Below are 24,737 nucleotides of genomic sequence, written 5' to 3'. Positions count from 1 at the left end.
TCCAAGCCGGGCTACCCTTCCATGGCTGAACTCTCCCAAACCAGCTTTCCAAGCAAATTGCCTCCGGCCCCAAATCCGCAGCGCGGCTACATTTGCCATGCGACTGAGTGGGTTGACACCTAGCGGATGCTTGGCGGGATTACGCTTGGCCTCCAGCGTTATTCAAGCCTGCGCTGGCGAGAGGGAGCCCGGCTTTGGGAGGATCATCTTTCTCCTGAGCCTGGCGTTGCGAGGATTGCCAGAGGATTACGAGCTAGAGGAGGAGGTTAGTACTGTCCGTGTCACTAACAGGGCCTTGGAGCAAGGGGAGAGGGAGGGGGTGCGTTAACACGCCAAGGATGGCGTACTGAGCGACGCAGAGGGAACCCATTTGCAGGACACAAGAAATTTTATTGGTGCTACCGAACGCAGAACAAGGGGGCATGTTCCTAGCGCTGCCCATGTCACCTGTTTTGGGCACACCTAGCCAGAGGCAGAGCACGCCCGTCACATCCGTTAACCAGGCCGGCCGGCCACGCAGCAGGGTGTTGGTGTAGGCCGTGCGATCAGGCCAGGCTTTAAGATTTCTTTGAGGGGTAGGCGGTTCGACATTTCCCCTCCTTACCTCCCCCCCCACACAAATCCCTGCTACCCCCCAGACAACCACACCCCCCTCAGCCCCAAATATCGATGTTGACGCTGCAAACTGCCCCCCACCCGCATCCCCCACTTGGCTGTGATTTGACCAAAGTCTCCCAAAGCCTGAGCACAGGACGGTCCAGCTGGGTTTCGTACAGGGTCCTTCATCCCACCCGCCCCTCGACAGGCACATACAACAGCCAGAGAGAGACAGGGAGGGTTCGCGGCTCTGGTGGGGCAGGGAGACAAGGGAGCTGGCCCTTTAAGGAGAGATGGGTATCAGCCCCACCTTTGACACCTGCCCAGGTGAGGAAAAGGGGTCATGTGACCCTAGCATGCCTCTGAGATAAATAAGGCAGAGGCTGGGCAATGGGGGAGAGAAGGAAAGATGCTAGAGAAGGGATCTAGCCCTGGGAGTGGCTGTGCTGTACGGACCAGGGAGTCAATGATTGCAAAGAACCTGAGCAGGTGGGCACCTGCAGGGCCATCCCAGGCCAGATCCTCAGCTGGTGTAAATGGGCAGGATCTCCCTGGACTGCAGCCAAGTTTCCCTGCCCCTGGTGGGCTCTGCTGGGGGGGGTCTGGCCTCCCCTCTGGAAAGAGGGGGTGGGGAGAAGCAGAGCGGGGGGTGGAGAGGCTGCAGGCATTGGCCAGGGAGGGAGGCCAGCATCCTCGAGGAGCAAGCTCAGGTATGGTGCACGCAGGTGCAATCCCACGAGGTCTGTGGAGTTGGACCCAACTGGGCCTGGAGCGGGCGGGAGTGGGGGGTTTGTCTCTATAACTCACTGTGACCAGTGGATGTGGGGTGCCAGGGGTGGGTGTGTGAATTACCCCTCAAGCCACACTGTGTAGATGGGGCCTGACCCAAAGCTCACAGAAGTCCCTGGAGTGGATCCCCTTCCATTGACTCCGCTGGACTTTGGCTCAGGAATCTAGCGGAGAACGGAGCCCACCCAGCTGTGCTGCTCGGGGTCCATCAGCCGCAGCAGCTGGGAGAAACCTGCCTCCTCGGTGCAGCTCACCAGCTGCCACAAGGACCTGCCCCTCTGAACCTCCACCGGGCTCCACGCATATGCCTCGTCCTGGGGCTGCGGGCTGGCGGCCACCATCCGGGTCCCCACGGCACCCTGCAGGCTCTGGGGCGAGACCAGAGAGAGGAAGGCTGGGTGATGTGACCATCTATGAAATGAGTTGGCGGGGCTCAGCCCAGCTGACTTGTCTCCACACAAGCGCCTCAGTGCTTGGCTCTCACTGGCTGAGGGGGGTGGGGGGTGAGACCAAGCTCCCCTCCAGAATGCCCCTGGGGCATCGCACTGAGGGCAAATTGGTTCAAGCTTGGATGGGGCTTTAATACGAGAACCAGTTCTGATTGGGCTGGGCAGGACAGGGCCAACTTGGGGGGCAGAATAGCCCGTGGATGGGAGAACCGGACTGGAAGCCAGGACTCCTGGGTTCTATTTCTGGCTCTGCCACTAGGCCTTAGGCAAGTTTCCTACCCTGATCTGTAAAATGTACCCTGTATCCTCCCCTGTAAAATGGGGTCTCCCACTTGCGGGAAGGCCTCTGAGCTCTAGGGATAAAAAGCACTATATAAAGGTGGAGGGTTACTACACAGAGAACAGCTCAAACATTGCAGGAGTTTTCCTTTGAATCCCCCTTCCCTGGGCATAAATCCCAGGTAAAAAGTTCCATGACCTGGAACCCACACAATAGCCTGTGAGGTTTGCAAACCTCCGATTCCCTGGGGTCCCCACCCAATTTACACCTTCTCTTACAGGATTTACACTCCAAACCCCACCACGCCTGGCTGCGACCCCACAAAGGGACCTTGAATGGAGAAGCCATCCTGCGGGGCTCATGTCACTAGTGTAAGTAGTGACGGTTTCACACTCAGTAGTGAACCAGATGCTGCTGCGTTCCTAATGGGGATGGCGCCGAGCTTCTCCTGCAGCATCCCTGTGCCAGAGAAGAGACCGGATTGGGGCTGCGGTGTCTATAAAGGGGATTTTCTGTCAAGGCTCCCGGACACAGACAGACCCTGTGGGTCTCTCTGTTCTCCAGTCTCTACTGCCTCTGGGCTTCCCTGGCCTGGGTTGTACCGTCCCGGGACGGACTGCACGTCCCTCTTACCAGGGGTGGCAGCTGCCGCAGGCTCATGAGGTTCCGCTTCTTGTCCTTGCAGCGCTTGTTCTGGAACCAGACCCGGATGACGCGGGAGCTGAGGCCGGTCAGCCGCACCAGCTGCTCCTTCAGCCCGGCGTCGGGGCGAGGGTTGGCCGCATAGCAGGCGCTCAGGGCCTGGAGCTGCTGCTCGTTCAGGACGGTGCGGACGCGGGCCAGCTTCCCTGAGCCGCCCTGGGCCCCGGGGACGCTCGAGCCCATCGCTGGGGGCAGGGAAAGAGGCAGGACGTTAGACCCCAGCAGGATGGGCTCGGCGAAACACCAGGCAGTGGGGCACGTTGGCGCACTGGAACTTGGCGTGGGCCAGGGGACTGGGAGTGGGCTCTTCCTTCCCTCTCAGGGGCTAGTTCAAATCGGGATGGCAGAGATTGGAAGCTGTTGGCCAGCTCCTGCGTGAAATACCCTCCTGGTCGCATGGTTCCCCCGCCCCTGCGGCAGTGTATGCAGACGGTGCTTGCACCATGGGGGTATGTCCAGTGAGGCAACCCCCCTGCCTTGCCCTTAACTGGGTTTGGCCTGGGGCTCCCCAGGAGCAGCCAGGCTCTGCCTGGGTAGCTCAGCATGGGGTTGTACCAAGGCTGCTTCTCGTGCTCCCCACAGGGAGCCCCCTTCCGTGCAAGCGACCCGGCCCAGAGCTTACCTGACCGGTGCCACTTGGTCCATGCTGATACTGGCCTCTCCGGCCCCGCCCCTTCCTGCCCAGGCCACTGGTGCATGGAGCAGTACAACCCGTCCTGCCACAGAGTGAACTGCTCGCCGGGCAGCAGCTGGCGTTGGCAGCGGGAGCAGCGGAAGCAGGCCTGGTGGTATACAGCCCCTCGTGCCCGCAACACCAGGTCAGAGGGCAGCAAGGTCTCCCGGCAGCGGGCGCATCTCATGGAGAACAGCCTGTAGGGGAGGGGGGGCAGAGAAAAGGGGATGCTCAGACAGATGGGCATGGGGTGTATAGGAGGAGGGATCTCACTAGAGCAAGCCTGGCATGGATGGGCATGGCTGGGGGAGCCCCTTACCCAAGCCTGGCACTGATGGGCATGGGGTGGGGAGGGAGCCCATTACAGCAACTCCAGCTGGACAAGGGGCAAAAATCCAGCTGCTTAGCCGGTGTAAATGGGCCTTGTTCCCTTGATAGCTGTAGAGCCAGGGTGATTTAGACCAGCCCTTTCTGGGTCCTGCCCACATCCCATGGGCCTCACGCAGGCTGGCTTCGAGAGGAGCCCCAGGCCGGTGGTCACCCAGCCTCTGACCATCCTGCAGCACCCGTGCAAGGTGAGTGGGGGTTTTTTTTTTGGTTTGGTTTTGTTCCTGTTGCAAACCAGCGTGGGAAGGCGCTGGGCCCAGGTGCAACGAGTTGGCCGGTTCTCGGCCGCCTAATCGATGTCGGACGCCCGCCGGCCGTGATCGCTCAGTGCCGCAGCGTGGGAACCACCAACAGGGGGCGCCATGGGCGGCAGCCGCCGCCACGCGCACTGAGCTCCTCTCTCGCCCCTGCGGCCGGCCCCAGTGGGGTTGGGGCGGAGACGCGGCCCTGGGGCCGCTCAGCCAGCCGCTGCCCAGCATGCGCCGGTCGGTGGGTCGACGTGGGGCTTTGTCGCCCCCTAGTGGCTGCTCCACGGAGAGGTTAAAAGGAGCCGGCCGCGGGGCGGAGTCCCTGGGCCGGAGCAGGAGGCCCCGGGCTCAGTCCCCACCGCGAGGCGGGGCCTTACCTGAGGTAGTCGGCTCGGCAGTAAACGCTGCCGTCGCGCAGGAAGCAGGTGCGGCTGTGGGCCAGGCTGAGCCGGCAGCAGCTGCAGCGGAGGCAGCCCACGTGCCACTCTGTGTCGGGCGCCACGCGGAGCAGGAAGGGGCCTCTGATCTTCCCCCCGCAGCCAGCGCATGCCGGCCTGGCGCCTAGAGAGAACGGCACCGGAGCCCGCACTCAGCAGCCACGCCCCACCAGAACCGGGGCGCCGGCGGGTCCAGCAGAGAGCAGGGCCGCCTTGCGCTAGGCGCTGCACGGATGCAGACCGAGAGAGGGCCCCTCTATGGCCGCATCTGGTCGCCTCTCTTTATCCTTAACCACGAGACCCTCCTGCCTCTCCACAAGGCAGGACCAGGGGGGATCGGGCCAAGTGGCAAGAGGAGCCCCCCGAACGGCCGCCTGAGCTGTCTCCCTCTGGAAGAAGATGGATTCACGGCTCTTTATGAACAGGTTTGGGAAGAAGCTGCTGGCCGAATCCCATCACAGCTTGGCCGTCACTGGGAATCGTGACCAGTTGGGGGTGCCGTGGCATGAGTTTGCTGGGCCTCATCGCCGTTCCTAGTGGACAGGCGTCCCCGTCACCTATGCCTGGCGCTGCCTGGCCCCTTGGTGATGCTCTGGGGGTCTTGGAGGTGGAGCTGCTTTCCCCTGCCTAGCGGGGCTGAGTCTCAACAGCAGGGGGAAACTGGCTCTGGGCTGCACCTGCCCTGTGACCCCTTGCTGTGGGGTAGGGGTGGGATCAGACCTGGCCCCTGTCTGCTCTCCCAGCTGCTGCTTAAAAGCGGGGTGTTTCCTCCCTGTGGCTTGGGGGACCGGAGGCCAGAACGCAACCACCTCTGTGCCGTATGGAGCCGATTCCCAGCCACACAATCCCTCCCCATGGTCATTATCAGGGTTACTTACCCTGGGAGCCTTCCCCACGGCCGGGCACACAGACCCTCTGTCCTGCCCTCCGCTCCTCCTTCCCAGAGAAGTGGGCTCGCTCAGGCCCCCCTTCCATGAGGCTGGCTCCCTGCCCTCTCCTCTAGGCTTCTTCCTTTCCTGCCTCCATCCCCTCTTCCCTTCTCTCTCTTCCACCTTCTCTCCTTCCTTTTCCTCAGCCCTCTCTGCTTCTCCTGCCTTTGGCCTCTTCCTTCCCTCTCTTCGGCTTTGCCCTTCACTTTCTCTGGCTCAGCCTGGCTCTTTCTCCTGTCTCATTCCCTGATCTTCTCCCGTCTCTGTACAATCTCGCTCCCTGAGAGTCCATGGGGGGCCAGCCCCCCTTTATACCCACTCGGCCCCCATCTGTTAGGTTAATTCCCTGACAGGCCGCCCGCCCCTTCATTAAGGAGACGCCACGAGCTGCCTCCCTCTTAGGAAAATTACCCTTCACGCGGCACAAACGTCACTCCCCTTCCCCCCGCTGCACCGCCAGCCTTACTCCTTGCGCTCTGTTCTAGAAACCCCCGGCCCAGCGCTTTGACTCCTCTTGCTGCCAGCCTTGGGCCAGCTCTTCTGCTGGTGCCAGGTGGCCCCGCTGATGTCAATGCAGTGCCGTCGATTCCCAGCCACCGAGGCGCTCTTGAACAGTGCCTCACACCCCCGAGGTCGTTTTCGGTGGCCACAGTGACACTGCTCCAGAGGAAGACCACAACCTTGACTGTAAGCTACCACACAGTCCAAGCTCCCTTCGCCTCCCCTGGTTCAGAGTTGGTTCCCCACTGCACCCATCGCCATGGTGTATGAACAACTGCTTCCCCCACCCCCCGAACCAGGAACTCCCCCAGAGGAGACAGATGTGGAGCCCCATTTTATGGGCCTAGGGAAGAAATAGAGAGAGAACCATAAAATACAATGAGAGGGATGCTGACATGACAGCCATGGCTGCAGACAGGACCCAGATCCAACATAAAACCAGCCTAAATCCATCCCAGTGGGTCCTTTACCGTGTGGCTGGGAGGTAGGTAAAGTGGCCTGAATTTCAACAGTGACCAATACCCAGCAGCTCCCACTGCCAGCAATGCTGAGCACTCCTGGAAATCCACCTGTTTCGCTGAGGTGCCTAACTGGGAACTGAACTGTTTGGCAAGTCTGGTCGGGCCCATGCTAGTCCGTGGGCCTGAGCCTCTTGGCTTTGAAGCAGGCCAGCTTTTTGTTCTGATTCAGTCTTCCTGTTTTAGCTGTCTCTTTCCCCTGCGTCATTCCCCTGCTTGGTAATGTGGCTTATCTTGCAGCAGAGACAAGGCAGGAGAAGGCTGTAGTGAATATAAAGGGGATTCTTTACAGAGGCTGCTGGATGGAGACAGACCCTGGGGCTCTCTCTGGCTGCTGGCTTACAGGGGCTCCCTAAATCCTGCCCTGGATCCTGCAGTCGTGGACTGGACAACAGAATCTAAAGCCTGGGTCCCAGCGCAGAAGAGAGGGTGGGTGGCTGACATGGTCCATTTGGGGGTGTCGCTGGTCCATTTGGGGGTGTCGCTGGTAACTAGCTGATGACGCCCATGCGGGTGACCTGATTGCAATGGAACAGAATCCAGATCATGCCCTGAACTTTAGGGGTGCAGGGGACAGAGCTGGGATGATCCTTGCCCTTCCCCTAGAATTTACCATGGATGATCCAGGACAAAGCAAAGGTGGGGGAAGTGACAAGTGGGTCTTTTGTCTCTGCTTTTGCTTTTTCCAGCCCCCTGGGGTGATGGAAAAAGTCCAAATTAGAGCCTTGAAGGGCGTCTCTCCCCTTTGATTAAAGGCACCGTCAGGCCGGTCATGGTGATTAATATAAATAAATAATGGGGCGCTCTCTTTGCCTTGCAAATTAAAACCACGCCTCAGCCCCTCCTGCCTTTATTGGAATTAGGCAAAGCAAGAAGTGGATTGGGGAGGTGGGGGACGGACACAGAGCCTTAAAGTACAGGAGAAAATTGCTAGTGTCCTCTCTCTGCTCATTAGCATATGCATCCATCACCCAAGCGGGCACGAATCCCAGCCTGCTCTTAATTACCTGGTCTGTGCTGGGTGGTGGGGGGAGATGGAGAAGGGCGGGGAGAATGTCCGTTGCTTGTTACAGATCAACCTCTGAATATTAAATCAATTTCATTATTAGCCCTTGGCTCCAGTGAGTCATTCAGAGAGGAGGGGGGGAGGTTGGCAAAGTTTGGGAGGAAGACAAGGAAGGACTTTGCTAAGGTCGTCCTGCAATGGTGCGTCTCCTGGCATGATGGAAGGGGATCCGCCTGGTGAAGATGACCTTTTCTGCATGGAGGTTTGGGTTGATGTGTGACATGGATCTGAGCTTCCAGGGGCTAGGCTGTTCGGATGCGTGGCTTCAGTTCAGAACCATCTCTAGCCACCAGTGCCATGAGGTCTTGCCAGGCTCAGCGTAGCCCCGGTGGCTGCTGGATTGCGTCGGACATGATTCAGTGTGAGCTTTGACTGCCTTCCCAGGAAAGGCATAGGGCTGGAAAAGCAATGTGTCAGTATGGAGGGGCATTGATTGGCCATGCTAGACGTGCGTTGGCCGAGTTGCATGCAAGCCCAGAGCTGGAATAGCAGAGGGGCAGGGGCACTGCAGATCTAGACTGAGGTACTCCTTCTCTGGTACTCCCTGGCTGACATTCATTTCAAATCCCGATTCTTCACATTCACGTTGAGGATTGAAAACTAATAAACAGCGAGAGGAAGTGAAGTGTGCTCTCCAGTCCCCAGGCACGTCCCTACTACCACCAGCCTCCTCGATCCATGGGCCACAGCCTGTCTATCTGAGCACACGCCAGCTGCATCCCTCCCCAGCTGGACAGTGAGCGGAGAGGCCCAGCAGGTCCAAGCTTGGTGCAGGTTGACACTCTGTGCACCCCCAACATTTGGCTCCATATCCTCAAGGGAATTTGGGTTGGTGATGGGGAGGAAGCTGATTCTGCTCTGAATTGCCCATTGGAAATGGGGGTCAGTGGAGTTAAACCCTGGTGAGAGGCGAATTGGACCTGGTGACTCTCACCCAGAGCCTGTGCCTGGTAGATCACTCACCTACCGACTGATTAGCTAATTGGGGTTTGGTCCTTTGTTCTTTGACCCAGTATCTCCAGGGACCCCAGATCTAGCTCACTGTATGGAAAAGAAGCTATTTGATTCACAGACCAGTGACAGAGCCAGGATCAGAACCCAGGTCTCCTGAGGGCCTGGCCAGGGCTCTGTCTTGTGGGCCACCAATGAAAACGCATGCTGCTAGGCCGGGCAGCTGAGAGCAGCATGCGGGGGGTGGAGTGTCTGATGGATGGGTAAGGTTGGATTTACGGAAAATAGAGCGCCCTGTGTGTATTTCGAGCATGGACAGATGTTTGTGGCTATCGTTGTGTGTATTGCAGAGCCCTCGTCATGGAGCAAGACCCAAGTGTGCGAGGGGCTCTCCAAACACAGAACAGCAAGACACCCCTCCATTGACTGCCAGGGAGAGCAGGAGTCCACAGGATGCTTGAACCACTGTGACCTCCCCCTTCATCCTTAATGGACCCTGACTGTTGAGGACATGGCTCCAGTCCTGTCTGCTTGGCCCCGCTGGGAGGAAAGCGATCCTCCCTCACAAGCTCATCTCCCCACAGAGTGTCAGGCCTGGCCCACCCTAAAACATAGGTGTACCTAACAGTGTTGCTCAGGGTGTGAGAAATTCACCCCCCCCCCCAAGAGCTGTCGGTAAGCTGATGGGAGCCCCGTTGTAGACCGCGCTAGGTCAGTGGGAGGACTCATCCGTTCGCCTTTCGGGGAGGTGGATTAACAACGGCGACAGAAAAACCCTTCTGGGGTGACACCCAGCGCCCCACAGCACTTGGTAGTGCAGACAGAGCCGCGGTGAGTCCGAGCCTGTTGCGGACTCGGTCTCTGGGGGGAGAGACTCTCACCATGGGGGCGGGGGCTATTTACTGACATAGGACAAAGGGGAGGGGGAGGCCTGAGCACAGAGACCAGCTGCTGTATCACTGGGAAGCAGCACACGATCCTGCAGCATCCGGAGGGGTTGCTCACACCGCCGGCTTCATGCATGGGGAGGGATTTCAGCACCAGGAGAAGGAACAGCTCCGTGAGCTGATCCATCCCAGGGGCAGCGATCCAAGGGAAGTGTACAAACTGCTGAGGTACTTGGACCACTGGGCTCATCAGCTCCTTATCCACGGGCTGATCCTACACCTCTGGGTTTCTGCTCTGGCCTGTTTGTCCTATAGCAGCGTTACTTGGCCTGTAGGCTCGTTGGGGGCAGAGATGGCCTTTCCCTAAGGTGGGCAGAGCCAATGCTTAGCACAATGGGGCCCTATTGTGCTGGGTGCTGCACAGACAGAGTAAGAGCTCCCAACCTAAATGGACAAAGGGTGGGAGGGAAAACAGAGGCACAGAGAGCCTAAGTGACTTACCCAAGGTTTTGTAGGAGGACAGTGGCAGAACCAGGACTTGAACCTAGGGCTCCCAAGTCTCTGACACTGGGCCACACTGAGGGATCCTCCCTCAGCCAGGGGTTCCCCTGGGAACAGAAGGTGCAATCCCCCTCCCCATGGCAACCGCCTGTCTGCATCACTGTGTGTTCCTTGGAGGAGGAATGCCATGTGGGGACCTAGGCCAGGTATGTGGTGGGAGCAGCATCCGGGACCAATGGAAGGGAAAGTGGGCAGACAGGGTGGGGGAAGGAGTCAGAGCAAGGGGTGAGGGATAGTAAACAATCCTGTAGATTGGAGCAAGGATCTTTGGGGACTCCAGAGGGAGGAGATGCATCCACTCACCCCCAGGGATGGGGAGACAGTTGGGGAAGACTCTAGACACCTGGGGTGAAACCCGGGTCCCAGTGAAGTCAGTAGGAGTTTTGCCATTAACTTCAATGGGGCCAGGATCTCACCCCTGCTCTTCAAGTTCTCCTGATGGTTAGCGTAGCAAGCAGCCTCCCAGGCAATGGGACTGATTTTAGGGAAGCATTTCAACGCTTCCCCTCTGGTGGTTCGCAGGCAAAAGACGCCCTCACTGAAACTGTTACAGCTTGAGCGGCCTGAAAATGACATAATCATGTGTTACTGACAAACCCTCTAAGACTGGTTTCAGAGTAGCAGCCGTGTTAGTCTGCATTCGCAAAAAGAATAAATGGACACAAATCAGATGTCAAGAATTATAACATTCAAAAACCAGTCGGAGAACACTTCAATCTCTCTCGTCACTCGATTACAGACCTAAAAGTAGCAATACTTCAACAAAAAAAACTTCAAAAACAGACTCCACCGAGAGACTGCTGCATTGGAATTAATTTGCAAACTGGATACAATTAACTTAGGCTTGAATAGGGACTGGGAGTGGATGGTTCATTACAAAAGTAAAACTATTTCCCCTGGTTTATTCCCCCCCGCTGTTCCTCAGACGTTCTTGTCAACTGGTGGAAATGGCCCACCTTGATTATCACAACAAATGGTTTCCCCCCCTCCTCCCCGCTCTCCTGCTGGTAATAGCTCACCTTAAGTGATCACTCTCCTTACAGTGTGTATGATAACACCCATTGTTTCATGTTCTCTGTGTATATAAAATCTCCCCACTGTATTTTCCACTGAATGCATCCCATGAAGTGAGCTGTAGCTCACGAAAGCTTATGCTCAAATAAATTGGTTAGTCTCTAAGGTGCCACAAGTCCTCCTTTTCTTTTTCCCTCTAAGACTGTAATTGTGGTTTTAATCTTGTGTATTTTAGCCCTTTTAATCCGTATTAGTCTGATAGGAAAATGTCAGCCGTAGGACAGGGGCTGGGTAATTACAGCATCGACTCTGAAGATTAACAAATAATGGGCCGCATTCTGTGGTCTTTAAACATGAAAAATCGCTATTGATTTCAGCGAAAGCTGCAGTCAGCGAAGGACTGTTTGATCATCATAATCATCCGCCTTGTCTTGCAGTGACCCCTAGAGATCGTCACTAGCTACTGGGGGCTCCATTGCGCTAGGGGCTGCATAAACACATATAACACAACAATAGACAGTACGTTTAATAATAATTTTACAAGTGGCTATTTGTCTAAATGCTCTGCCCTAGGAATTATTTTGAGAAAGTTCTCTGGCCTGTGTTATGCAGGAGGACAGACTAGATTATTATTATGGTGGTTCCCTTATGGCCTTGGAATCTGACATAAATACCGTTATATATTGTAATATATAAAATTATGTGATATATGTAATATATATTTATTTCAGAGCTGAAGCACTTAGAGTAGGGGTGGGTAAACTTTTTGGCCCGAGGGCCACATCTGGGTATGGAAATTGTATGGTGGGCCATGAATGCTCATGAAATTGGGGGATGGGGTGCGGGAGTGGGTGAGGGCTCTGGCTGGGGGTGCGGGCTCTGGGGTGGGGCCAGAAATGAGTTCAGGGTGTGGGGGGTGGCTCCAGACTGGGGCAGAGGGTTGGGGTGCAGAGGGGGAGGGCTCTGGCTGGGGGTGCGGGCTCTGGAGTGGGGTTGGGGATGAGGGGTTGGGAATGCAGGTGGGTGCTCCAGGCTGGGATCGAGGAGTTCGGAGGGCAGGAGGGGGATCAGGGCTGGGGCGAGGGGTTGGGGTGCAGGAAGGGGTCAGGGGTGCAGGCTCCAGGTGGCACTTACCTCAAGCAGCTCCCGGAAGCAGCGGCATGTCCCCCCTCTGACTCCTACGTGGAGGCATGACCAGGCAGCTCTGCGCGCTGCCCTGTTCGCAGGTCCTGCCCCTACAGCTTCCATTGGCTGCAGTTCCCAGCCAATGGGAACTGTGGGGGCAGCATGCGGAGCCCCTTGGCTGCCCCTATGTGTAGGAGCCAGAGCGGGGACATGCCACTGCTTCTGGGAGCCGCGCGGAGTGGGGCAAGCCCCCAACCCCACTCCCCAGCTGGAGTGCCGGAGCGGGGCAAGCTCTGGACCCCACTCCCCGGCAGGAACTTGAGGGCTGGATTAAAACATCTGGAGGGCCGGATGCAGCCCCTGGGCCGTAGTTTACCCACCCCTGACTTAGAGAGTCCTGTCATGGATCAAGGCTGTATTGTGCTAGGAGCTGTACACACCTATAATAAAATATATTTATTATTATTATTGATTCTGTCACCCTCTCGCTGCACAGCACATTACTCTGTGGGGCTACTTACGGTGATTCAAGGTAACAGAATGCCTTTTGCCCTGAGAGCCTGTCGATCCCCATGCAAACCCCTCAGGTGTGTTAGTCACAAAGTGGTTGTCTTTGATTCAAAAGCATCTTTATCATCCCCTCAGGTATGCGGTAACACGAAGCTGGCACCTGAAAGCATCGCACATCTTCTGGAAGGGAACTAAGCTCTGGAGCATTTCCCGAGAAGCCGATTGCTATGGTAACTCATGCCCAGGCATGGGACAGCACCAGGGAGAGACGCATCAGTTCCCTCGCCCGGCCGAAAGTCAATCACCAGATCATCTGCAACAGGCGAGTGCAACTATGCCCTGTTCCTAACCATAAGGGTGATCTCAGCCCTGTGTCTTCCTCCTTTCTCCAGAAACAAAACTGAGGGATCGTATTCTGCTCTCCTGTACACCAGTGTAAATCTGGAGTCACTCCTTTGACTGCAGTGGAATGACTCTGGAGTCAGTCTGGTGTGGGTGAGATCAAAATATGGTTTTAGGCAACTCTGGGATTCATATACACCCTGCTTCCGTTACCAGCATATTCTACATGTCTGTTACTCTTTGCACTAAATAATAATGCTTGGCACTTACATAGTTGCTTAAGGTACGTAAGGATTATTAACTAACCTCATTTTATTGATGGGGAGACCATGGCACGGAGGAGTGAAGTGACTTCCCCTAGGCTACATAACACGTCAATGGCAGAGCTGGGAATAGAACCCAGGCGTCCGGACGCCTCAGTACCCTTTAAAGATTCCGAGTGTCCTAGCTACAGAGCTTGTTCTCTAATTAAACCCCTCAGCAGCACAGAGAGTTTACAAAACAACTCAATGGGTTTGCTAGGGTGCAGTCTGATGTGGGTGCAAAGAGCCCAAAGCTGCTAAAAAAAAAGAAAGCCACTGTCTGCTGTGCGGTGTGGGAGGGAAAAGCATCCCGGGGCACAGAGAAGAAGGTCACCCCGAGAGTCAGTGACAGAGCCCAGAGCTCCTGAGTCCCAGGCCAGTCCCTTAACTAGAAGACCATCCTTCAGCGACTGACTTATTGCCTTCTCCGGCTACTGTTGCAGAGGGACTGTCTCTCTGCAGGTAAACCACCCTGGTCTGACAGTGGTTAGATTAGCAGTGTGGGCCGGTGGCTGGGTCACAAAACCGGGAAATCGGGAGCCCTGGGTACTATCCCTGGCTCTTCCACGCGTAAGTCTTTTTGTCTCCCTGTGCTTCAGGGTATCCGTGCCCAGGTGGGAGCAGCCACACGGCAAAGCCTGACCTGAGTTACTGGCTCTGCGCTCCCCGGCGGGGTCGCTAGGATTTCTGGGGACTTGTCCCATGGTTTTCTCTGCTGCAGTCAGCTGAGCCGCTCTGTGAATCCCAGTGAATTGTGGGAGAACTTGTCAGTCCTTCTGGGCACACAAGGGGAATTATGGGAAGGCACTGGAGGACTTATCAGCACTGGAGTGGTGCACTAGCCCACGTCCTCACTGCAACCTGGGTGGGTTACCAGCCCAAGTAGAAGACACATCTGGACTCTAGCCAAACCCCCAGCTGGGCCAGCTACCCCGGTGTAGTTGTGTGGACAGAAGGGGTGTTAGGGCCAATACCTGAGCTAACTATAGTATAGACAGGCCTGCAGTTCCCCCACTGCAAGATGGGGTTAACTTTGTAAAGTGCTTTGAGATGTAGAGAGGAAAAGTGCCCATGTAAGTCCGATGAATTATTGTCCGTGTAGGCGTACATAGCAGCTGGGAGGTGTCATTCGCAGCAGGGGCAGACATACCTGCTCGAGCTCTGCTCGAGATATCTCCTAAAAATAATGGTGTGGCTGCTGTATCTTAGGCTCGCCGCCCAAGTACGTACCCAGCGGCTCAGGCAGGATCCCATTAAAACCTATGGGAACTTTGCCAATGACTTCACTGGGAATGGGATTAGGGCCTAGATGAAACTTGGACGGAGACAGGGGCGCGCGCAGACATTTTACTTTGATTCCTTTTGGGGGGGTGCCTCCCTGCCCTGGGAGGAGATTGCTCTTCCCCAACCCCCCAGCAGACGCTTGCTCTTTCCTCCCAGCCCCAGCAGGGCCCCCCCCCCCCGACTCTTCCTTCCCTGGCCAGGCAGGAGCTGGCTCTCCCCCACCCTCACCACTGCAGCCCTGGGGCCGGAGGAGCTCTGTGCGCCCAACAATTATTGGGGTGCCCCCGCTTGCCCTCACTTCTGCATGCCCCTGGGTTCAGAAGGTCTGAAGAATGGGGATAACACTTCATGTTCACTGCCAATAAACTGACTAGGTGTTCGGTGGTTGTTGCAGGATTTCAGTATACTGGACAGATAAATTGCCTTCGAAGACTCACAGATTCACAGTCCCGGGTAAGATGACCATTTTACTGCAAGATGAGACATTAACCAGAGAGTCCGTATGATCTAAAAGCGGGTTAAATGGTAAATCTAGGAGGAGTGCATGGCTCCGGGGACTGGCAATGGGACACTGAGCTTTTCCCCTCTATCAGTCCCCAGTCCGAGTCTGTCATGTTCAAAAGTCAGCTCCATGTGTAAGGATGTTTGCTGGCCTCAGAAATAAGTTGTTCTTAGTCCAGGCCCCAGACGAGTAAACAAGGGCCCATACTGCTCAGAGTGTGTAGTGTCCTAGGGTCATATCACGCATTACTCACGAAGGGGTGCACCCTTTGCCAGCATTTTGAAACAGACTTCGGCACTTGGTTTTGTGTAGCTTTCCACTGGAGTCTAATCTCAGCTTTGCAGTTGACTTCAGATGCATCTGTTCAGCCAAGATACAGTTAGGATGTTCAGTGGCCAGAATCAATCCAGTGGGCTAATGCTAGGGAGAAGCACGCTTCTTTTTGCCTAATGTCACACCCACTCAAGCACCGCACCTTCAAGAACCCAACCTGCAATCCAGTGTCGTCATGCAGGCACATTCAAAGTCGCCTTTCAAGATGTTTGCTTGCATCACGTGGCTTAAGGGGTCATTTTCTTTCCCCTGAAATCAGTGGGAGTTAGACACCTAAAAATACTTTTGAGGACCTGGTCCTCAATCTTCTAGGGCTTCAGTCAACAAGCTGCTATCCTTTCAGCTGAGGACTAGAGAGAAGTCCCTTTCAAAGCCCATCAGGACTGCTCTTTCGTCAGCAGAAGGGCGTGTTGTTTAATATTTATGGCCCGGGCTTAGTGCCAGATTCGCAAGTGCTCACTTTCCACAGCTGAGGCCAGCTTTCCAAGAGACCTCAGCACTGAGCATCTGCAGCTATGTCGGAAAGCTGACCCTTGGTGTCCTGAATAAACCTCCTCCCTCTTACTCCCGAATCCCTGCTGGGCCAGGCAGAGAACGTCTGGCAGCAGAACATGCATTCATGTCTTTCATGGGATGTTGTACAGCGAAGGTGATGGGACTCTGTCAGAAAAAGCTCCATGGTTTACAGTTTACTTTTCTTCCTCCCCAGTCTTAACGCCACGACAGGCTGAACTTTCTCGATCCAAAAAGATCTACCGAGGATTTGAAGAAAACAGGTGCAGAAAAATTGACTAGAATGATTTCTGTGTCACGCGTAGATCCGATTGGATAGGGTTTTTTTTTGTTTTTGTTTTTGTTTTGTTTTTTAAATTCGGATCCATGAATATTTTCATGAATTAAAGTTCCAAGTTTGATTTGCTGTGAGACCATATTATTCATTGTGTCTCTGGGCAGCCGCTGTGGTTATGGGTTGTATAAATACATAGACTGGCAGATAGCTAGATGATGGCGAACCTTGAAAGTTTCATGAATTTTAGCAGAAACATTTACAAGTCTGAAAATCCAAACTGGAAAGTGGATTATTTGTTATTCCCCTGCTTACGAAGGCTCAGCTACCCATCCAGGAAGCAGAAAGAATGCCAGGTGATTTGAGGTCACCAACAGGAATACCAGATAGTCATAGGAAACACCCAAGACAGTGAAATGGGTCTGACTACGCCTCGAGCTGGAAGGCATAATTTCTGGCTTGAGGAGACATACCCACACTAGCTCTGATGAGCTAGCCCACTAAAAATAGCAGCGTAGCCATGGCAGCACGAGTGGTGGGAAAGGTGTATGTACCCATCTGAGATACTAGACACGGACTCGGGGTAGCTAGCACCTCCCACCACTTGCACTGCTGCGGCCACACTCTGTTTTGAGCAGGCGAGCTCAAGCAGAGCTAGCGTGGGTATGTCTCCTTGAGCTGGGGATCAGACCCGCAGCTCAAAGTGTAGACATGCCAAACTCTTTCAAAGAATTGTTGGGTAAAAACTGACAAATATGGATCGATGCATGGAAATTGGGGGTGATTCACGGATGATTTGCTACCCAAAAAGGGCTCCATTTGTAACCCAATGTTATTTCAAATGGTCAGATTGACCATTTCTGGCTGAGTTGCTAATGGGAACTTCAACATGGAGTTTATGAAACTAAGCCATGGTCTACACTACAGACTTAGGTCAACGCAAGGCAGCTTACACCACCCCAACTCTGTAAGTGTCTACTTTAAAATGTTACCTGCCCATATAACTCGCCCACTATGCTGACTTAATAACTCCCCCTCCACGAGAGGCATAGTGCTTTGGTCAACGCAGCATCTGCATAGACACTGCGTTGCTTATGCTGACGGTTGCTACCTTTCAGAAGCTGCCCCACAATGCCCCATGCCGACAGTTAATCGTTGCAAGCACTCCTGGTGAGGACATGAACCGCTAACACAAGGAGCATAGTGTGGACATGTCAAAACAATTTAATTCCTGCGATGGCTGTACATTGACCTAACTTAGGTCGACATAATTTTATAGCATAGACCTATCATGAGGAAGCACATATAGCAGTTCTCATTTGGCCTGTGAGCCTTTCAGATCTTGCAAGTTAAGGAGGATTGGCCTGGTACAGCAGTTGTATGGGCAACCTCTTGAAAGCACCTAGGTGTTGCAGGAAATGCTGATTCCGCAGGTTTGTGAGGTATGGAACTGACACCCCAGCATAGTGTGGAGGGTGCGTAATGTCTTGTGGAAGCAGAAAAGAGGCAGATGGTCTGGATGAAGCAGTCATGGACTGGATATTGTACTGCTGAGTGGTACTACACATGAAGAATAGACCTGTGGCTTGGAACGCTAAAGATCCGGGGGGCGGGTGGGGAGGGGGTGTTTGTTAGATCCTCAGAGTCCTTGCCTGATATTGACCTAATTTCGTCCTGTTGCTTCAATCCGATACAGGGTCCTTCTTCCCTTCCAGCCCTAGAGAGATGTATAGTGTTGCTGTGTGCTGTTAAATTGCTACCTCACTCTATGCCAGAGGTGGCTGCAGTCCAGCAGCTGGGCGAACGGCGCCCTGTCTTGTTTGCTGAGCACTTTAGGATCCCGCGGGTTTGAAGGTGGTGCGTACACGCAGAGTGTTGTTGCTTCATGGGTCCTAACCAAATCACCACCCTTCCCTCTTCTGCTGAACACAGATCCTTCCCAATGTGGCCAGTGAGTGTTGCCTCCAGACATGCTGTGGCTTCCCCCAGGGTGAAGGAGCTGGCGCATCCGAAACTTGTCAGCAATGCCTGGGAAGCTGACTGGCCTGTCTACACCAGAGTACGTACATCCGTGGTGCTGTGAGTCTGTCACCCCTCTATCTGCAAGGTTCTTTGTGTTTGACAACGGCTCCTTATTGACAACAGGGGTATTTGTGTGCGCGTGTGTTGGGTTTTTACCTGTTTGCCTGCATCAGCCATAACATTTTCAACCATCAGCCTCTACAGTCTCCAGTTCTCCTGCTGCAGGGTAGGAGTAACTCCCACTGATGACGGTGGCCCTGATTCACTGCTGGTCTCTGCCTTGAACGTTCATTTGCACCAGTGCAAAGTGGACGTGAAACTATTAGTATCGCTAACTACTTCTATTACAGTAGTACCGAGAGGCCCGAACTGAGGTTGCACGAGGTGATGCACAGACACATGGTGAAAGACGGTCCCTGCCCGGAAGAGCTTACAGACAATGGGGTGGAAGGGGAAACTGAGGCAAGGAATGGTGAGGCGATTTGTCCAAGGTGTCACTGCAGGTCTGTAGAAAACCAGGAAGAGAACCCAGATCTCCTGACTCCCATTCCCAAGACCCTAGCCACAAGACCATGCCATGTCCTCTTTCCAATGTGGTATTATTTGTATTCCTGTAGCATCTAGAAGCCCTAATCATGGACCTCCCCTGCGCCAGGTGTAGCGTTTTTCACACTCACTCTGCACTGGAAGGTGCAAGGCAATGAAAAATCAGGCCCTTCATATCCTGTAGGAACAGAATTGGGCCACAGGGCCAAATAACAAAGAGCATATTTGCAGTTACCAGCAACCTACAGCATAGCCCACAAGTCATTAGTTCTACAGGGCCCCAGGTAGGCATGATGCTTTGCCGACAAATAAACCCCAAGCAAATGTAATCTCCATGTAATGTTTGAAAGTCTCTGAGCAAGTCGCTCTGCAGCTGACTCACCCCATACTTTTAAATCTGGTGGATCTTGGGGAGGGGGAAGAAAGGGGCGTGAAGAGGGACATAGGGCAGCAGGCATGTCATCATATCCATGCATAGCAAAGTTTCACGTGTTACATGCGTGGGTAGCTGCTACATTAATGTGAAGTCTGCTGTTGTTTGTATGCCCAAAGTAACTGTAATCTTGGAAACTTGCAGCTCATGTTTATGTTCCATTTTTCCTCTTGCCTCTGGAAAACTCAGCATTAAAGCAACACCTGTTTTTTGCGAGAACTTGCTGATCTTTTTGTTTTCCCTTTTCCTTTTACCCAGTTTCCCGTCTGAGTTGAGTTATTTACCTATTGTCACACAGTAAGTCATTGGCTCAGTATAGAGTCTCCTAGCTGTCTTGGTATGGTTATCTAATCACGAGCCCGGACTGCTCTGTGTGTGTGTGTGTACAGCACTGCCTTCTGCTGGATGGAGTCAGAACTGTCCATGGGAATGTCATAGGCCTTATACTGCTTGGTGAATCTTTCCTGTAGCACTTGTGAGGAGTGCTGAGTGTTGTTGCAGCACAGAGATCTGACCCCGCTGAGGAAATGCAATTCCAAATGGCCACCCCGTGCACCATCAGGGAAGTTTGAGTTCATGCTATGCAAGACTGAAAAGTTTCATTTCTTTAAAATATCCACAGCCGGGGGAGCTGGAGGAATTCCAAACTGACCCGAGCCTAAGTCTAAGCATTTTGGTTTCAGGTGAGCAAAGGAGCCATGACTGCCGCTGCCCGGGAACGGACCACCCAGCTGGCTAAATCAAAGAAATGGGACTTCTCGGCCAAGCAGGACGCCCCACCCACGCCTCCACGAAGCATCACACAATTCACCAGGACTGCCTACTTAGCCCGTAAGAGACCGTGCTCCCCTCCTTGTTGATAGTCACAAGCCTTTCGCCTCCAGGTTCTTCCTGCTGCACCCCTGTGAGAAATCCCATCAGCTGGGGCTGTGCAGCAAAAGAAATAAATCTTCTAGAGAAATATCTGGGTTTTGGGGAAACCAACTTTCCAAACAAAGCTCATTGTGTGTACTCCCAAGGCTGGATAGCTTCTCCTGCCTTCCTCCAAGTCCCTTCCCTGCTCAATCAGAGAGGCGGAGGAGGGGCTGCCTGTGTCACTGAGGGATAAGCTGCCAATGATCAAACCCAGAAGCAAAATCAGAGCCCGTCCCTTCTGCTCAGGAGATGGCATAGAGCTCCCCACCACTTCACCCTCCGGTCTTAGCCAGCGTCTCTCGACAGCAAATGGTTTTAAAATGTCACATCTCGAGTTCAGGATGGATTAGTCAGAGTCTGTAGAACAAATGCACTATATTGGTGCTGAGTATTAGCCCTGTTGTGAGGAGTGTTGTCTAGTGGTTAGAGCACAGAACTGACAGAATATCTAGGTTCTAGACTCCAGCTCTGCAATTGAGTCAGTGCATGGCCTTGGGCCCTTCAGTGCCTCTATTCCTCCATCCACAAAATAGGGATAACACACCTGCCTCACTGAGGTGCTGTGAAGCTTAACGAATGAATGCTTGTAAAATGCCTTGAGATCCTCACAGGGAAGGGGCTCGAGACACTTAGGATCAGCTTAACTAAAAGTTAAGACTCAAGACAGAAACCTCAAGAAATTTCCCAGTGTTGAGCCTCAGATTAAAACATGAAGCATTTGCTCTCTCTCTTTCCACTCTGCTCTCGCAGGGCCAAAAACAGAACATCCGTCCTATCTCCATGACAAACCCATCCGGTGGGCCGTGTCTGCGGGCGCCAGGAATGCCGTCATGTCAGCGAGGCTCTCTGAGCTTGCCCGACCCAAGGTCCGCAAACAGATCTTTGAGGGCTACAACCCATACAGGATCTCCAGTGCTGCCCTGCACACAGAGGCGAGTGCCCGTCTGCAGGAACTTAGTATCCCTCAAAGAGTAAGAAAAAAGAGGTAGTACGTTTTTGGGCTCCCCTGCATTGGCTTTGACTGCCTTCGCTTGCACATTAAATGTTCTGCAGCATAGCTTGGCCTGGTGCCTTGTGTGTTCAGGATCCATGGCGGTAGGTAGCTGGAGGCTGGAAGTTGCTGCGTGTGCTGACTGTGATGGCTGTCTCTCGCACGCTGGGGAAGGGAATTGTTGGGTGGGAAGTCCCCCACTGTCCCCCCCACACACAAGCACAGACGCTCTGAGAATGCCAGCCCAGCTATTGGCTTTGCAGTCACTAAATACAAGGTGAAAAGTGGCCGGGCTGTCACTGTGGTGTCAGGAGGAGTATCCGTGTCTCGCAGCCACCACCCACCTCCTGGGCACAAGTGGGTGAATGCTGCAGAGGAGTATTAATTACAATACAACTTGTGAATTTGCTCCCGGGGTACCCACAACCCCCTACTATTCATCTGTGCCAGCGAAATTTGGTTTGCAAGAATATTCCTGGAAAGGGAAAATGTCAAAAGGTGAATCTGTATTTGCCCCCCGCTCCCGCCCGGTGTGCTCGCACGGCCAGCTTACATGCGCTTTGCAGGTTTAGGGGTCAATCAGTCAAGGAGTGGAAGTGATGCCGTGTGACACAGATGACCAAGTCCACCGTGCAGATTCTAACTAGCGAATGCTCAAAGCAATAGCATGGCAAATAGCGGGTGTGAGAAATGTCCCCATGAACCATTCATGAAATCACTTTGAATGACAAACAAAATTGATACGTCCATTTCTGGGTAAATCACAAAGAGAGAGAGGTGCTAAATTCGGGGAATGGAATAGAATCCCCAGCTAAAGTCCAGTTCCAAAATCCAGACTCCTCTGCTTTCGCGGTGAAAATCCCATAGACACAACGTGGTCAGGAGCGAGAGAAAGCAATGATTCTTTTAGAAATGGGTTTGGAAGCAAGATGTGGTTGGGTTCTTTTTGATTGAATAAACAGTGTGTGTAATCTGGTGGAGGCCTTCAAATAGACCTAGACAGATCTGCAGTGCCATGGGATAAAGATCTGCTGAAGTGCTCTAGCTCTTAGCTCAAGGGCCACCACCCTCACTTCAGATAATGCTTTGCTTCCCGAGCTCAAACGCATGAGTGAAAATGAACAAGGAGCAGATGGCTGGGACGCCTGGTATGAAGTCCTTCTGTAATAACTAAATTCTAATAAAGCTTCCGTAAGTACATCTTTGTAGCTGAATCTTTATGGTCTGTGGCAACTCTGGACTAGCCTGAACAAAACCGTTTTACTGGCCTGCAGAAAATGGTGAGATTGGTGGCGAATGCAGAGCGATGTCTCGTGTACTACTCCTCAGCAGTGCTGGCTCCTTATTAATACACCCCTTGAGAGGAGACGCAATTGGCCCTCTAGCTGCAATTGTAAGTCATAGGGGGATGCAGGGGGTCCCCTCACAGGACCCACTGGCTTCAGAAAGCCTTGGAGATGCATGGCATTAAACGGGAACTGATTGCATTGGATGGTTTTGCCATGGAAGTCTGTAGGTCATGACCATATTAAAAAGAACTTAAAGGATCTTTGTAACAGCTGGCAGCTAACTCCTAGCATGGCCACCACAAGAAACTATTGAATAGCATGTCACCTTAAGATAGGAATATCCTTCAGATATGAACCCCAACTAACCTATCTCTTCTGTGCTCTCCTTCTAGTTCAATTAACCATTCTCCTTTTTCCAATAATTAAAATAGAATATATTTAAATAAAAATATATTCTAAGTATAAAAATGTACAGGGTGTGTATATATAAATTGTACGCACTGTGCTAATATCCCTCTCCCACCTGTTTGCAGTGTGGCCTAATGGCTGGCGTGGAGACTAGGGCTCTGCCACCGGCCTACTGGATTACCCTGGGCAAGCCACTTCACCACCCTGGGCCTCAGTTTTCCTCTGCAGAATGGGAATAATGATACTGACATGATACTCCTTTGAGATCTAAGAGCCAGGGATGATTGTTGTTATTTTCCTCAAGCCTTGGGTAATGTTTTCAGAAATGCTGAAGTGATTTAGGAGCCTGTCGCATTGACTTTCAATGCAACTTAGGCACCTATGTCACTTAAGTGCTTTAGAAAATGTTAGCACTTGTCTAAACAAAGACACACTGAGTTTCAGAGTGTGTTGCAACGATTTAGCTTAAATTGGTAAGTAGATCTGGTATATAGCATCTGGAAGAAGAGTGTTCAAGCAAGGTAGTGAAACCGATTTAACTAAACTTGTTTCTAAAACTGATTACGTTAAACAGGAACAATTTCCTCATGTATAGAAGGCCTTAGATTGTAAGGTCTTCAGAGAACCGACAGGGGTTTGACTCTCCGCTGCATAGCACCTTCCGCTGCCCTTTACACCAGTGAAACGTGGGTATCAAATGCTAGCAAATCAGAAATCTACACTCACAATGGTGCTGGTAGACTTTTACTCTCACAAGTTTACACAAAATGCAGGATTATGAACAGCTGGTCTTTGTGTCTCCCTGTGTCTTTGGACAGTGACTATCTACCTTGTGAGTGTTACCAGAAAACAACATACAAAAATATTTCCCACACCCATCAGCTAATACCTTAGTATTAGCCCTCTAAAGTTCATACTGGCCTTTTGAAATGGACTCATTCATTTCAAAGTTTGAATAGAGATGTTAGCCCAAAGGTCACTCAGATTCATGGGCCAAAATCAGTGGAGCTGCACCAGAGATTAATATTGTCCCATAACAGAAAATTAGAGTTTTCATATCCAGCCCCCAGCAACACCACAATCCAGCTTGGATCTCTAATCAGGGTCTCCCATTGTCCTCCAGCCGGCGACCCCAGGAAGAGCAATTCTACAAGACTGAAAGGACCAGACTTCTCTCTCAACTTGAATTGTTCCAAATGCAAAGCCCACTCTGGTTCAAAAAAGGAGGCACTTGCAGAGATGCCTCTGCAAAAGAAACTCCACTCAGCCCAGTGGCCTGTGTTTGGGCACTCCACTGAATAGAATGACATTTTATGTGTGGGTAAGGTGCTGAGAAGGCTCAATTTTCATTGCAGTCACTGGAAGCGGAAGATGCTGGGCATTTTGCAGGATTAGGCCCTAACATCAGAAGATAATTTTTTCTGACCTTTCCAGACACAACTGATTTTCACAGGCTGTTTCTATTTAAATCTAAATGCCCGTAGGGTAGGATAGGGGATGGACATGATCTAAAAATCTGCTCCTACCTCTAATTGTTTTGATAAAATACCCCTGTATTATCCTCTCCCTAATGAGGTAAACTGCCCCATGGCCCTGTCAACTATCTACAGAACCCTTGTCTATCAAGATTGCAAACAACCCCCAAGTCTTCAACCCTTGAAAACTGCCACTTCAATTATGCACCCAGTCCTCCAGATCCACCTCAGTCTCTTTGGCTTGTTATTGATCAAAAGAGTCTAATCATCTAGTCTGACTCCTTGGATAACACCAGCCATTACATTTCATCCAGTTACTTCTGGATTGAGGCCAAAAACTTGTGCTGGCTAAAGTATAACCTCCAAAAAGGCCTTCAGTCTTCATCTGAACTTCCTGGCCTGCAAACTGCCACTTTATTATCACTAGTAAGAGTCTGTGTCCCTTTAGCTGCCAAGCCATGCCCTGAATCTCTCTCTCTCCCAC

At 52.9% G+C, this 24,737-nt stretch overlaps 2 protein-coding genes across 2 annotated transcripts; one reads left to right on the top strand and one right to left on the bottom strand.

Moving 5' to 3' along the window:
* Window positions 1-1,550: 1,550 nt before the first annotated feature.
* On the bottom strand, window positions 1,551-5,537 carry LOC311513227 (insulin gene enhancer protein ISL-1-like; the record flags this gene model as incomplete). Its single annotated transcript, XM_084614908.1, has 5 exons — window positions 1,551-1,754; window positions 2,749-3,002; window positions 3,440-3,687; window positions 4,503-4,686; window positions 5,441-5,537. The coding sequence occupies 5 exons, from the start codon at window positions 5,535-5,537 to the stop codon at window positions 1,551-1,553; spliced, it is 987 nt and encodes a 328-aa protein (XP_084471034.1).
* A 9,406-nt stretch (window positions 5,538-14,943) lies between these two features.
* Window positions 14,944-22,771, top strand: SPMAP2 (sperm microtubule associated protein 2; the record flags this gene model as incomplete). The annotated part of the gene is made up of 5 exons (XM_084614907.1): window positions 14,944-15,005; window positions 18,107-18,233; window positions 19,859-20,006; window positions 20,841-21,061; window positions 22,763-22,771. The coding sequence occupies exons 2-5, from the start codon at window positions 18,117-18,119 to the stop codon at window positions 22,769-22,771; spliced, it is 495 nt and encodes a 164-aa protein (XP_084471033.1). The 5' UTR covers window positions 14,944-15,005; window positions 18,107-18,116.
* Window positions 22,772-24,737: the final 1,966 nt, after the last annotated feature.

This window comes from Lepidochelys olivacea (assembly GCF_965140295.1).
Source record: "Lepidochelys olivacea isolate rLepOli2 genome assembly, chromosome: 25".
Lineage (NCBI taxonomy): Eukaryota > Metazoa > Chordata > Testudines > Cheloniidae > Lepidochelys > Lepidochelys olivacea.
Note: the sequence above shows the minus strand (reverse complement) of the source record. Positions and strands in the feature narration are given on the sequence as shown.